Source organism: Panthera onca, chromosome B3, assembly GCF_046562875.1.
Source record: "Panthera onca isolate mPanOnc1 chromosome B3, mPanOnc1 haplotype 2, whole genome shotgun sequence".
Lineage (NCBI taxonomy): Eukaryota > Metazoa > Chordata > Mammalia > Carnivora > Felidae > Panthera > Panthera onca.
In genome coordinates this window covers 18746730-18762796 of record NC_138344.1, presented here as the reverse complement: position 1 = coordinate 18762796, position 16067 = coordinate 18746730, and the positions used below count along the sequence as shown (strand labels likewise).

The following is a 16067-nucleotide window of genomic DNA, read 5'->3' as shown; positions in this document are numbered from 1 at the left end:
AGGCATGAATGAGGTGAAAGTGGTAGCAGCAGGGTGAGCAGGGGGACTCAGCAGGTCCTGCGCATAGGCCTCTGGGCTCAGTGGATGTGAATGAACACAGAGAGGCTGCGGCTCAAAGATGAAGCTGGAAAGATATCTCAGAGGAGCCAGAACAATGAGGGTCATGTAGGTCACATTAAGAATTTTGACTATTACCCTAAGAGAGATGGAAAACTTTCAGTGATTTTAAAAAGGAAATATTTTCATTTTAAGTTTTTTAATGTTATTTATTTTTGAGAGAGAGGGAGAGAGGAGGGAGAGAGAAAGAGAGAGTGAGAGAGACAGAGCGCAAACAGGGGAGCAGCAGAGAGACAGGGAGACAGAATCAGAAGCAGGCTCCAAGCTGTCAGCACAGAGCCTGATGCAGGGCTCGAACTTACAAGCTGTGAGATCATGATCTGAGCTGAAGTCGGATGCCCAAATGACTGAGCCACCCAGGTGCCCCATTTTAATTTTCATCACAGATCATTCTGTTTGGAGACTGGCTGGGAGGGGGCAAGACTGGAAGCAGGGATGAAGGAGAACATCATCACAGTCCTGGTGAGGCACGAGGATTCCTCACCCAAATGTGGGGCAGTGCCTCCAATGAAAAGAAATGAGAAGATCTGGCAACTATTTAGAAGAGCGTCAAGGGTGGTTTCTAGACTGCTGGCCTAGCAGGCTGTGGTGCCATTAGCCATAAAAGAACATGTCCAAGCAGCAGCCTGTGCTGTGTGTGAGCCAGGAACGTGCAGAGGCTTAACACGCAGCTGAACACGCTGGTCTAGAGGTCAGAAGGCAGGCTTAGACTAAACACAGAGCACTGAGAAGCATTACCTGCGGCCAAGGGCACAGGGAAAGAGGAAAGTTCTTCTCCTGTTAACGTTTCCAAATTGATATATAATGTGCTAGGAAAAAAATACTTCCCAAACCTCCTAATTCTGTTAGAGTAACAGGAGTGAGTAAAAGGTGCTATGTAAAAACAATTGAGAGGCTTCTCCAAAACATTTAGTTCTATTGTTTTAAAATTTTATAAGAAAACATAAAGGGCTAAGAGTAGCCAAGGCATCCTTAAAGAACAGAATAACAAGGAGATTTGCCATACCCGCCTCCTCCTGCAAATCAAAACTTTAATTACAGAGTGATATTAATTATAACAGTATTATACTAACTCAGGGTTATACCAACAGACACTAGACTCAATGGAACCATGCATATATGAAAACTTTATATCTGAGCCAGAAAGATATAGCAATGAGGACATAAGTGATGATTGAGGCTACCCTTATGGGGAAAAAGTATGAAATTGTACCTGACCATCTCATACTAGACACCAAAATCAACTCTGGAATAGATTAAGGATCTATGTGCCGTACAACTTTTTAGAAGAAAATACAGGCAAATAATGACCCACTGGCATGGTGTGCAAGACACAAAAAGCACACATCCTAAGGCAGATGAAAAAATTCAACTACAATAAAATGCAAACTTCTGCCCAACAAAAACAAACACGACATCAAGAAGATAAAGCTAAAACCGGAGAGAAGATTGGCATAACACATATCTAACAAAGAAGAATATACGAACAATTCCTACAAGCCAATAAGAAAAGGACCAGCAAAGCAGCCCAGTGTTGCAATGTTTTGTTACTCAAATGTCATTTTGGGGGGGGGTGGGGGGATTGGGGGTTGGGGGGGAGGAAGGAGAGAGAGAGGAGGAGAGAGAGGGGGAGAGAGAGGGAGAGAGGGGGAGAGGGAGAGAGAGAAAGAGAGAGGCAAGCAAATCACAAAGAGGAAGAGCAAACCATCTTGTGATGGATGCCTGGCAAAGGTGGGGGAACAGGCGCTATCCTACTGGTCAGTAAAGACAGAGCCATCCTAACATTTGCAGAACAATTTGTCAAAAAATCTATTAAAAAAAATTTTTTTTAACATCCTTTTGGTTTGGCAATTGCACTTCTAGGAATTATCCAAGAGATAAACTCTCACATACATTAAAAAAAAAAAAAAAAATTCAGTCAAGGACATTCTCTGTAATACTCTTTCTAGTAGTAGAAAAATGAAAAATCAAAATGTCCAACAATGAGGGATAAGTTTAAATAAATTACATCTGTGCGACAGACTGTGAGATACTGTCAGTAGCGATAAGGAGTTATTGCTGGGCTAAACTGTCAGGTGGAAAAAGCAAGATGTGGAATAGACTATTAACAAGAAAAGGAGCAGGCTAGAAGGAAGAGGATGGAATATTATATGCACCTAGACACACAGGTTATATCTGCCGGGACACAAAAGAAACCAGTAAGAGTGACTGCCTCTGGGAAGGGATGTCACGGACAGGTGCTAGAGAGCAGGCGTTTTCCCCTCACTGAACAGTGCAGAATAACTATCCTTTGGTTTTTAACCACATATGTTATGTTCTCAACAAATAAAATCCACTGAGAAAATTTTAGCCATGCTCAAATAATAAAAAATAAAGAATGGTTTAGACAAAAGACAGTGTGTCCATACTAATGAATATTATAATTAGCGGCTAAAAAGAATACAGTAAATCTATGTGTATTATAGAACAGGCCCAAGTATTTTCGGGGGTAATGAAAATGTTCTAAAATTACTTGTGATGATGGATGCCCAACTCTACAAATATACTAGAAGCCACTGAACTATATGCACACTTTAAATGGGTGAATTGTAAGGCATGTGGATTCTACCTCAATAGAAGCTGTTAAAAATACCTATACACACACACACACACACACACACACACCCATGGCTACACAGAGGGGAGGGTGAGTGAGGATGCAGGGTTCAGAAAACTGTGGCCCACAGGCCAACTTTGGCCCACCATTTGTTTTCATGAAGTTTTATTGGCACACAGGCATACTTACTTGCTTCAAATTGTCTATGGCCACTTTCATGCTACCTACAAAGGCAGAGTGGCGTATTTATGACAGAGACATAGGGTCTGCAAAGCCTAAAATATTTCCTATCTGGTCTTTTACAGGAGTTTGCCAATCCCTTATTTAGAAAAAATCTTAAGTTGTACAGTTCAGCAGAAAACAACTGCAGGATACCATGGTCAGTACAATATCATTTTATGTTCTAAAACCACACACAACACAATATGACATATTTTCTGTAAGTATAAGTAACAATATGAGGAAATTATCCCAAACTCATACCTATGGTTACTTCTGAGAGGGGCAGGCAGAAAGGATTGGGAGTTGGGCAAAGGGGTCTTTGGCTTTATTTGTGATTCATTTGAAAACTGTTTTATTTAAGGAGACACAGTAATGTTACTACCTGAGTAATTGACTTTTTTTTCCCCTTTAGTTAATTGCTTAAAAGCAAAGCTGGCAGAAGCAGAAAGTAACAGGACTAGGTTGTCAACTCTTGGGGTCACCTGGGTGGCTCAGCTGACAGAGCGTCCAACTTCAGCTCAGGTCATGATCCCACAGTTCATGAGTTCAAGCCCGTGTCAGGCTCTGTGCTGACAGCTCGGAGCTGGGAGCCTGGAGCCTGTCTCAGACTCTGTGTGTGTGTCTCTCTCTACCTCTCCCTGCTTGCTCGCTTGCACTGTCTCTCTCCCTCTCAAAAATAAATAAACATTAAAAAAAAAATGTCAACTCTGATCTTGGTAAGCACTGCCAGAATTTTTCAGATCCTATGGCTTTCAATTTCCCTGATCTTTCTCCTGTTCCTCTCCGTATTTCCCCTTCATCAACATCAGGACTGAGGTTTCTAAAGAGGAAGGTGAACTGAGGGAAGAGCCAGGGTGGCAGGAGGGAGGGAGGACAGCTACACAGCAGGCATGGGACAGCGAATGGCTGGGCCGTCAACGATCCACTGTTTCAGGGATTTAGTTGCTGTTACAGAACCCCTGGGATGTGTGAAGACCCAGGGTCCCGGGCTTAGCATCGCCCTGCAATTAGTTCCCACTCACAGCCTCCATGTCCCTAGTTTCACGTAATTCGCACGACCTTCAAGAGAGCCCTGGGACTTCTCAAGATTTCTGTACTTCAGGTGGGTTTACAAGGCTGACTCATCTCATAACATAGCACACCTTAAAACAAAACCAAATGGTTGTCAAAGAGCAATGCAGGCCCCGGAAGGGGCATGTGTGGAACCTGAGTCCCAAATAAGCTGCTTTACACCATATTTTACAAAGATAACATGGGTATGAATACAGAACACATCTAGCCCATCTTTGGAAAATTAAGAAATTCAACTGGGGAAAAAAGTAAACTAGTCTGGGATAATTATTAGTTCTTATTATTATGGAAATTGTTAACTATGGGAATGCACAGATTTTCAAAGCAAAAGCATAAAGTGTCAGATGTCGTTCCCAAATGTGTATATTTATACATAACAAGACCTCAGATAATCTATCTTCTAACCTACAAACTATGTACAGATCTGGAAAAGGCAGGAGCTCTAAAACAGTAATAAAAGATGCTATCCAAAAGTTTTTTTTTTAAAGAGGTAACTTCAAAAGATAGGACTTCATTAAGGGCATGACACTTAAAGGGACCCCTGCTAGGTCTGTTTGCATGAGCAATTATCAAACGGGAAACTTGTGCAACTCTCTAATTGTGGGTACCACAACCACTTCTGCTTCCGAAACAGAAGCAGCCGGACAACATGGAGGGTTGCTTTTACTTGAAATGACCCAGGAAAATCTGGCTGTGTATAAATACAGTTACAGGCGGGGGAAGCACATTATATTCACCAAATTGCGCTTTAAACAATCTGGTTTTAAGCAAAACGCAGCACACCTGCAACAAATCTTCACAAAGGAGAGAATAAGAAGGTGGGTATCAACCAAAGGGAAGCATTAAACATTATATACATGTACACATATATTTAAACTAAATATAATTTAAGTTTCTCCTTGACAAAAAAGGTTTGCTTCCAGAAAACTCACCTCCATGTTCTAGAAATACTCGAACACATCTTTCCTTCCCTCTTGCTGCAGAGAAATGAAGAAGGGTCCAGCCATTAGCATCCCGGCCATTTGGAGAATAGCCTTGTTCTAACATCTTTCGTACTGTGTGAACATCCCCGGCAGCCACTGCAGCCTGAATCTGCAATTCTTCCTGGAGTTCAGGGTTCCTTCGACAATGGTGGTGTAACATCCTAGCTGAGTCCACTTTTTACCAAGGATTCATTAGGTCACAGGGAATAGCCTTTAAGGGCAAGTAGAATATGTGAAGTTTAGAATACTTGGCTCCTTGCAGTGTCTATTAAATAGCACAGAATTTTCCATTGTTAAATCATGTAAATCTTAGTCATGACAGTTCATCCTACTACAACTAATTAATATGCACCTCCTATAACCGGAACTTTGGTAGCTTCCCAAAGATTATAAAAGATTTCAAACAAAAAGCCAGGCATAATGCCTTAAGTTGAGGTTACAGGAAATTTCTTCTGTAGTCTTTTGAAAACTCAAAGCAAACATCCTATGAACATAGCAGCATTATTTTAGGTATAATGGAAGGTGATGCTGGGCAGCCAGAAAATGGGAGACAACAGAGTAGTCAGGTGAGTGCTCGTCTTAAGAGTTTGATTTCCCTGGGGCACTGTGGGGGGCGGGGGGGGGGGGGCGGTGGTGGACAGGGCTCAGTCGGTTAAGCATGTGACTTCCTCCACTCAGGTCATGATCTCATGATCCCTGAGTTCGAGCCCCCCGTCAGGCTCTGTGCTGAGCTCAGAACCTGGAGCCTGCTTCAGATTCTGTACCTCCCTCTCTCTCTGCTTCTCCTCCACTCATGCTCTGTCTCTCTCTCTCTCTCTCTCTCTCAAAAATAAACAAACATTTTAAAAAAATTTTTAAAAAGAGTTAATTTCCCTAATGCATGCAGTTATAAACCATTCAAGGACTCGATCACAGATCAGTGAGTGAATGCAGGGTATCAAATGGTCAATTCATAGCCTGTTAAGATTAAAGACTATGAGAAGCAGTTTAAAAAAAAAAATGAAAAACTTCAGATGAGTCCCCTTAAGTATTTCAATATTTTATTTTTAGCTCCAAAGGGTGAAAGGTTTGGGGGGAAAAGAAGTGCGTGGGGTAAAGTAAAATGCATAGAGAGTATGCATTTTCCTTTTGTTCGTTTCTTTCTATCCTCCCCACTTTGTTATTTGATGCATGATTTACCACCCCTCTTCTTCTGCCACGTTATCTTTTCTACTTTTCTAATTTCAGTTTTCTAAAAGTTTTACTCTAATTGGCAAAGTACCAAGATCACACAAAATATCTAAAAACTCTAAGAATCGGGGCACCTGGGTGGTTAGTCAGTTAAGCATCTGACTTTGGCTCAGGTCATGATCTCACGGTTCATGAGTTTGAGCCCCTGTTCGGGCTCTCTGCTGTCAGCGCAGAGCCCACTTCGGATCCTCAGTCTGCCCCCTCCCCTCTCAAAAACAAATTAATTAAAAAAAAAGAAAATGTAGAAAATCCAAGTGAGATTAAAAAAAAAAAAAAAAAAACCTGTAAGAATCGAAACACCACCACATGAAAAAAAATCATTTTAAAGAAAAAGTAGTGTCCTGGACTTCTGCACCCTCTAACAGGTCACAAAAGAGGTGTGCACTCAGGCTCAATATAAAATGAGATCTCCTTCATGCAAAGAGGAAAAAGTCCAAAGTGAATTGTGAAAAGTGGCCCTTACATGTGTGTGTACAAAAACTTTTTCAGTGGGTTTTTAAGCTTTACAGAAGCTTACAGAAGCTTAAACTAACACGCTTCTAAGAAGCCATTCCATCTGGGCTAATTTTAAGGAATAGATTAGACTCATCTCCTAATTAGGCGGCTTCCATTTCTAAAAATAAAAAATTATGTGATAAAGTCCTTTAAAGACATTTTGGTCTCCTATGTAGGTTAGACATCTTGGGATAATCTTGTTACCAATAATAATTTATCTTGCAAAACCTCTTGCTATAGATTGTGCAAAGGTAAACTTAAGCCTGACCTAGGTCAAATCATCACAGCTTAAGAATACAATCAAATGTCCTATGTTGTTTCATAAAGTGAAAATGGTTATTTCAAACTCGTATTCCTATTAAGTAATATAATTTAAAAATATCAGGCTACTATTACAAAGAGCTATCTCCTCAGAGAAAATTTGGAAATGAGAAATTTCCTGACAATTTGTCTCCTTAATAAACATGATTTTCCCCCTTATCCCTTTGCTTAATTACTTTTTCAGTCAACACTATAAAACTAAGTCTCTCATCTTAAAAATGACCAAAAACCCTTTTGGAATAGGTTTCTGTGTATTTTTAGAGTTGTAAGCAAAGACACTGAATACCACTGGAAGAAATTAATGAAAACTACTACTATATACTCAAAATCAGCTTTAACAGATTTTTTTTTTTTAAATGAGACCATTATCTTGGCTCTTAAATGAGGTCTACTATGTAAGATTCAAACAGTATAAAAAATAAACAAACAAAAACCTGGATTTTCTTTTAGCAAGTGTTGTGTTTAGTATATGTTAGCTGCTTTGAAGGGAAAAGCAAAAGCTATATGGATTTTCCTCCCCAGAACTGCACAGATGACCAATAACCTTCAGTCACTTACCTTGTGGAAGAATGTCCCTTCTTCTGATACGTGGATTGCCTAATAACCATTGTGCACATACAGCATTGTGAGGAGAAGGCTCAGAGTGTGTCCAGATTGCAGCGTGATTGAGCTTTCTTAACCTAAAAACAAATACCAATTATGGGAAGATTCCTAAAAATAATAAAAAATCAGAGATGCCTACACACTCTACCTTTCGATGAGCTTAAATTTTAGTGCTTTCTATCAAACTTCCAGAGCAGAGAAAGAACTCAGGTCAGTTCTTACATTACATTAATCTCCAAACTGGTACGGATATGGTGTATTTTCAGGATTTTTTTTTCTTAAAAGGGCAGTTTTTTGAAAAAGAGTAAATTAAAAAAAAAATCACACATTTGAAATTCAGATGCAAGTACAGGTTCCTTTTATCTTATTTTTGCTCTATTCAGAATATATTTTCAGGCTTGCTTCATCTGAATTACTTTTTAACTGACACTGTTAGGCGTGTGCTCTTTTCTAAACAGGACAAAAATGAAAGTATGTGTTCATTCAATATAGTAGGTGGTCAGGGCCAAAATGGAATCTATGACAACCAAAAGGAGAGTATATCTTTAAATGCTGGTTCTTCATATGCCCTAAAAAGCATTATGTTAATCATTTTGAAATGGTTATTCCTTTATATATACATCAAACTGCGTAAAAGATTAACAACATCCTTGCCAGCTTCCCTATATGAATTCTGGAAAAATCCTCTCTACAATTGAAAGAAAAAAAGGATCTTTCTTCATATAGATTAAACCCTAGGTCTATGAACTCCATTAAGGTTAAGAGCACATGCTAAGTGACTTCCACACTTTATGCTCAAATCACTCTAGAAATTACTCACTGGGAGAACTACTACCCCACCCCATCCCAGTAGGGTAGGTATGCTAAGCCCTCCATCACTTAAACAGGAAAGGCTGGGCTACCTGAAAACCTGACAACCTGATGTACTATGGGGAAGAGTGGCAGTCCTAGGTGCCGCTGGCTGCACACCAGAATTTACAACCAATCCACATCAGTATATAGTCCACTTTGACCCTTTCCTTTTTCCAAGGCCAAAGACTTGGCCAGCACGCACTTGGAAACAATATTTAACTTAAAACGGACTACCATTTCTTAAAAAAATGAATTAGAGAATTAGACATGATCAGAACAACTCCTACAAGGCAAGCTGCAAAAAATGCAGAACTATCCTTACAGAGATGCCCAATTCTGAGAGTGGGTGGGGCAGGAAATATACAATATGAGCCTGGAGCATCTCACTGTGCCAAAAAGGAAGTGCTCAAAGAGAAATGCAGTGATGGGGGAATGTCACAGGAACATGGGCCAACCACAAGAGCTCTTAGTAGCTAAGCTGGAACAACTTGAACAAGATAAATATAAGCGGTATGGATTCTAACCCAAAGTCTAGAATAAATACCAACAGGCCCATAATGCTCTGATTGAATAAATAAAGGATGGAGCAGAAACAAATCTCCTGTACAGAATTCCATATAATTGCATGGATCCCCCCTACTCAGGGACGTAGAGCATAACTCCCTTCTCCTCTAGTGTGGGCCATGTAGAGATTTCCTTCCCATGAGGACAGCATGGAAAAGGAGGGAAAGAACAACTTTACGGCAAGAAACCTGAAAAACACTGCCTCAGCCTGGTGATCGTGGTTAACAGGCAGCAGTGCCAAGTCACGTGACAAGCATGGAATGAGGAGAATGGCAATTTACCGTGGTGATCTTTCTCTCCAAAGCCCATAACCCCCCTAATCATGAGAAAAACACCACACAAATTCCAGCTGAGGGACATTCTACAAAATACCTGACCAGTGCTCCTCAAAATGTCAAAGCCATCAAAAACAAGGAAGTCTGTGGAATTGTCATGGCCAAGAAGAGCTTACGGAAACAAGAAGGCTAAATGTAATGTGGTATCCTAGATGAGATCCTGGAACAGAAAAAGCATATTAGGTAAAAGCTAAAGAAGTGTGAACACGATATGGATTTTAATTAATAATAATGCTCATTGTTGGTTCATTAATTGTGACAAATCCATCTATTAATATAAGCTGTTGGTGGCAACTGGGTGTGGAGTATATGGGAATTCTGTACTGTCTGTGCAATTTTTCTGTAAGTCTAAAACTATACTAAAATAAAAATTTGTTTAAAAAATGCAAACCGAGGTCTCCAATGATAAGCCTCCAGCATTTTCCACAAAGGAACAGGTGATTATTTTCCACATGAGCTACACCTACATTGCAAAAATCAATGGCACTGGCTGCCTTACTTCTAAGGGTGTCCTTGGTATCCCCTGCCTCCCAAGAGAAGCGGAGATAGCTCTCCATGGTTTCAAGCCTTTAGGAATCTTGTTCTTAGGCCTTCTATCTACCCATCGCCCCTTCCATGGAGGCAGAGGGGGTAAGTGGGGAGGAGGGCATGCAAAGTGGGGGTTGAGGGGAATATGAAATGGTACTGACTTATTAATAGTATCAAGAAAAGGCTTTGCGTTAAAGGATGAAGTGACTATTTCTCTGAACAAGAAAGATGCACAAACCACAATAACTTGCAATAATGCCGTATGGGCTACTTCAATCAGACAGATGAAAGTCCATGGAGCCCCTGACATGTGTTTGGCACACTGCTAGGCCTTGGCCACTGGTGTCGCCCCCTGGTAAAACTTTACTAGAGAGTTCTGCATACTTAAAATAAATTAGATACACCTAAAAATGTTAAGATCATGTTTCCCTTTTCTGACAATACCAAGTGCTATAAACAATAACTATAGGTTTAAACCAAAAGAGCACTTTAGATGCAATAGTTTTTACTGGAAAAAAAACAAGACACACATACCATGCACACAGAGTCCTTTGTCAGCTGCATCCCTTAAATTATGAAAGGCAATGACTTAATTACCATTACCAAAACATCCTAATAGTCCAAAGCACCAGACAAGTAATTAATTTTTATCTTGGTGTTATTTTAGGAGAGTTTGCACTTAATAGAGTATAGCTATCCACATATGAATACATTTAAAAAAAAAAAGACTATTGAACTTAAAAAGTAAATATAATATCTAGTGCTAAACATGCTATTTAAAAAATCAGAGAGAAGTTGGGGTGCCTGGGTGGCTCAGTCAGTTAAGTGTCCGACTTTGGCTCAGGTCATGATCTCACAGTTCATAAGTTCAAGCCCCGCATCGGGCTCTCCACTGTCACTGCATAGCCCACTTCAGGTCCTCTGTCTCCCTCTCTCTCTGCCCCTCCCCTGTTCCTCTGCACGTGTTCTTTCTCTCTCTCAAAAATAAATACTAAAAAAAAAAAAAAAATCACAGAGAAGTCCAGACACAGGAAAATGGAGAAAAGTCTATATTCTCAAGGAGTGCACATTTGAAAATCTGATAGTTCATGAAGAAGTCACCTATAAAATAATAGAATATGGCCAAGGAGGCTATTTTCTAAAGAAATAAATGTACAGTGTAAGCTGTTTTTAAATTAATGACTCACAATGACTAAAATTCTGAGGGTATAATCTTAGAAATCCCATTCCAGGTTTCAGTCAGAAAAGACAAGAAACAAAAAACAAAAAACAAACCATGCAGACAAGACTTCAGAATTATGTATCAAAATGAGCCACTTCCCCAATGTCTATCATTTTTATATGAGGTTTTATTGCAGAATAGTGTGGTGAATTGTGTTGTTTAAATTTTACGAATCCATCTTTTCTAATCTACGTCAGGTCAAAAGGAAACAATGCAGGCCTCTGAGCTTTTACACTGTTGACCATACTAGAAAGTATACATTTAGGAATTAAAATTAACACTGAGGCACCTGGGTGGTTCGTTCAGTCGGTTGGGCATCTGACCTCAGCCCGGGTCATGATCTCACGGTTCGTGGGTTCAAGCCCCACATTGGGCTCTGTGCTGACAGCTCAGAGCCTGGAGTCTGCTTCGGATAATATGTCTCCCCCTTTCTCTCTCTGCCCCTTCCCACTTGCGCTGTCTCTCTCCCTCTCTCAAAAATAAGCATTTTAAAAAAATAAAAAATAAGATGTTAACACTAAATTCTATAAAGATGCCAAAGGAACTTCATTAAGTTAAAACTAAACTTCTTGCTTCACATAATTAAAAGAAGTTTATATTCACAGAACAGAGTGAAGAGTAAAATAACTATAATATAAAATATATTTAAGACCTGTCTAAAATTGTATAAAACTTTCACCAGATTTGCCACATATACCCGATTTCCTCTGGCATAAATGATTAGTCACTAATGGCTCTTTGCATATTATTTTCACTAAAAGTCCACATATTTTTGGATTAGGTGATACAAATTAGAACTGTGCTTTCAGATTTCACACCACTAGAAACAAGATAACAGCTTGCTACTCAAAAAAGGAAATAAGCATTTCTTTGTAGAACAGACAGAGATATACAGGCTGGTAAGAAAATAAAATCAGCAACTCCAAGGATATTGGCTCTGAGGGAAAAAAAAAAAAAAAAAAAAACACCATTGGGTCACAAGTTCTAAGAGGGAAGACGGCTGCAGAAACACTGTAAGGCCCAAAGTGTACAACATGGCCGAGGTCTATGTTGACCAGCACTATTGATATGATCAAGAGCCTGGAACCCAAAATAAAGTAGAAGTGTTTTCTAGTATCACTCCTCATGGTTAGCATGGTGTTTATGTTCTAAAACAAGTAAGGGTATTCATATTTCCTCCAAATTACTGGGCCTCTGCGTAACACAAGGATGTGTTATCATGCACAACTTATCTATAATTCTCAAATGTTCCGGCAGAAAAACCAACCATTTTCATGGAATGTGAAGGAGGCAAGAAAGGAAATTGTATAATTCACTATGCAGACTCAACTCAAGGCTTAAATCACAAATGTTGTAAATGAGGAGGTCTTGTCAATATTATCATATTAACCCCTGTCCGGCTTTATCATCTTAGCAGCCTTACATCAGTACCTAGAAGGTTTGCAAAAAAAGAGACAATCATTCTCCGTAGGGAGTGTCTTCAGCTGAAAATGAAATAAAAGGCTGTAAGTCAGATATTAGGTAATATATAAACCTTATCTGACTTTAGGCTTTTTAGGAATAGTATGAACTTCTGTGTTACCAAAGTTAAACGTGAAGAAAATAGATATATATAGAATATTAAATAATCACGCATGGTATTACTTCAGGTATAAAGAACGTAAGTATAGAGCCACAGCATACTCTAAATGCATCACTGTAGATCTTCAGTTAAAATCAGTTATTCCCCCTATGTGACTATAAATCTATATTTGGTTATCAAATAAATCAGGCGCTTTCCATTTTTTTTTTCTCTAAAAACCTGTATACACGGCAATCGAATTAACACAAAGTTAACTACCAATCTGAAAAATATAAACTACCTAACCGTCCATGCTGGTAAATAATTACCCATGTTAAACGTTTTAAATGTTCAGCATAATCTAGACCAAACACTCTCAATCATGCTAATACTAGGAATAGATGCCAACGATTTATATACATATTCCCTAATCAGAGAAAGGCAGTTAAAAGCTGAGAGGAGCAATGAAATATTATTTAAGCAATGAGAATGATCTGGCTGGCAACCAGAAGAAAGCAGTGTTCTCTCTGTAACTTACAAGCCTGACTCGCCACAGACCTGCTCCCTTACCATCTCAGGTGGTAACACCCCTTGCAAATGAAAACATGCTAGAGTCATATCTAAAGTAGAAAAAATATGTAAGTGAGAAGGCCTGAATAGAAAACACATCATTTGTCTTTACCTTAAAAACATATTCCAAATATGTTAGCATTTAAAAGACAAAATTCCTAAAGTAATCATTGGGCATCTCTCTGGAGATTTGCATATTTGCATAATGAAAATTGCCTTTAACTTTTATAGACTTCTGCCTAGCTTTTACTGAAGTGAAGTGGACCCTATATGCACATAAAGGCTGCCCTAATGTTCACCATGGAACAGTCAGTGGTAGATACTGATTTTCAATTCCATTCAGTAGCATACACTCTCCCTTTGGAGTCCAGTACCAGGTCTCAAGAATATGCAAACCCTCAGAGCACTTAAAAGTATCTTTAGCAATGTCTTCACAATTAAAAGAAAGGCATACATTTCTTTTGGGGAAAGGCAGAAAGTCCAGTGGAACAGAGTAAATCAACGATTTCCTAACAACTTCTGCTATTTTAAGTACTTCTTTGTACCTGAAATTCCCTAAACAATCTGAGATATTAAAATAACTCTGAGATTAACAAGTCACTTTATACTCCTGTTATTGGATGTTAGAGAAGTCATTCACTTGACTAATTTGTGAATTAACTCTTATATAATTTCCCTGATCATATTCCCTCTTTAGGAATTACATGAATGTCCTAAACTTACCTTTGGTGTATTTTCCAGAAGCAGCAACAAAATACGACGACAGAAATGTGATCACATGAATTAGATGCTTAAATTTCAATCTAATCTATCTGTAAGGATAGATCTATCTGTAAATCAATCTATCTGTAAGGATTTTGAAATAAACCTTATCTATGAAGAGTGCAAGAATAAAGCCCTAGATTCTAAACACACCAAAACATCCCTTTGTTTTCAAATTCTTGAGTGTCAAATGATTAACAAAATATTGTATGAAGTTTTGTAAGTTCTTCTAGAAAATCTAAGGTGTCACAAATATTACTTATCGTTTTACAACAGTTTCAGAACCCATTCACATCTGTCAACAGAAACACATAAAAGCCAGAAGAGTTAGTTACAGGTACGTGCTTCAGGAGCAAATATTGCTTTCATACTATCCACACTATTAAGGTACACAGATTCACTTTTCACTAACAGAAAAAGTCAAGTTATTTTCCAAAAGTCATAAATTTCAAGCCATTACCGCATCTTCCTCTACCAAACCCTTGTCCGTTAGTTAACTCAAAAGATTTTCTGACAGTTAGGGGAAAGGTGATAGGCAGACATAAGGGGAAAACAGAAAATTGTGGTTTAATTAAAAAGCAGAGTCATTCAGAATTAACAAGCAATTAACAAGGAATTGAGGAATTCCTCTGAGAGTAAGGTTTGGGGGGGGGGGGGGCTACAAAAAGGTCTCAAAGTCTCAGAGCAGGGTAAATGGTACAGTGTACAGAAAGATAATGCAAAAAAGAAAAAGAAAAAAAGAAAACACAATGTACAGAGAAGGGAAAATATGTTTCTGGGATAGAGAAGTTATTATTAATTAAAATCTTAAGGATCAGGCACCGGCAGAGTTTTGTTTTTGCTGGGAAACTGGGTGCCAGGAAAGACTTGCATTTCCAGGTAACCACGCTGAAAATAAAGCAATGCTTAATGAGATAGGGGCTAGAAATAAACAATGGGGTGGGGAGATCTGGCTTATTACCTTTATACAGGATGCTGGTCAGAGGCTCTCTGCTGCTTCTCTGGTGGGTGGCTTGACCCTTCCTGCTCTCTCGTCTCCTCTAGCCAGCTCAAACCTGGAAAGCAAAAACCAGTGAGTGGTGCAGTGACCCAGGGGCGAGGAGGAAGGGGCTCTGAGAAGGGGTAGCAAAAGGAAGAGTGATAAGGGCAGGCAGGAAGAAGCAGTGATTCTTCCTCCCCGCCAGTCCCCTTCCCCTCGGGGGAGGTAACTGACTTTACCTGTCTCCTCAGCTGCTGCTTCTCTTCCTCCTTTCAGCCTTCTCCACACTCACCAACTTCTCCATTGAACAAACATCCCAGGCAGGGCCGGACACGGGTGTTCCTGATCCTTCTTGATGCCTCACGGCCCCAGCCCGCCGAGCATCCAGACAGCCGAGCAGAATGGGGGCGACGGTCCTGACCGCCGGGCAGCCTCGGGGCAGGGGTGCAGGGAGGAAGTCCCGGCTCGGGTGGGGGGGGGCAGTCCCGGTCTGAGGGCTCGGAGCAGGGGGCTGCCGCGTTCCGGGCCGGAGGCTCCCAGCTACCGGGGCACACGAGAGGTCTCGGGGCAGCGAGGTCCCGGGTCATACAGGGTCCGAAGTGCCAGCCGCAGGGGCTCCAGGCAGGGGGCTTTCGGGATGCACTTTGCACTGGGCCACCCCCGCCCCCTCCCTCCAGCACTTTGGGGTCACTGGGATGGGACCAAGCCTTCAGCAGCCAATCAGCGGCCGCACTGGAGCCTGAGCCCGGAGCCGTAAACCAGGTCCGGGGTGGGTGGGGGTGGGGGGTGGGGGCGACTTGGTTGGTTGGTTGCTTCCTTCTCCCCTCCTTACCCCCAGCTGCCCCCACCCCTTGCCTGCCGTAAAGCCATCTGCGCATTCGCGACAGTTAGAGGAGGCGTGCCGATCGAGGCTGGGACTCGTCTTGGATTGGCTTCACTCATTTCCCCCTCGGCTTCCCCACTGTGGCTTCCGATGCTCCGCCCCTGGCGGAGGGACTCGAAGCCGTTGCTAAGAGACACTGTACGCCGAACGGGACATCTGCGCATGCGGAAGGA

At 40.6% G+C, this 16067-nt stretch overlaps 1 protein-coding gene across 2 annotated transcripts in view; it reads right to left on the bottom strand.

Moving 5' to 3' along the window:
- Positions 1-15959, bottom strand: part of ASB7 (ankyrin repeat and SOCS box containing 7) — a 51950-nt gene extending 35991 nt beyond the window's left edge. For both annotated transcript variants that reach the window (XM_060617824.3, XM_078448951.2), the window contains exons 1-4: positions 15251-15959; positions 14994-15087; positions 7594-7715; positions 4939-5200 (exon numbers count right to left, since the gene is read on the bottom strand). In XM_060617824.3, the coding sequence (XP_060473807.1) occupies positions 4939-5149 (211 nt within the window). In that variant the 5' untranslated portion in view covers positions 5150-5200; positions 7594-7715; positions 14994-15087; positions 15251-15959. The remainder of the gene's footprint in view (positions 1-4938; positions 5201-7593; positions 7716-14993; positions 15088-15250) is intronic.
- Positions 15960-16067: the final 108 nt, after the last annotated feature.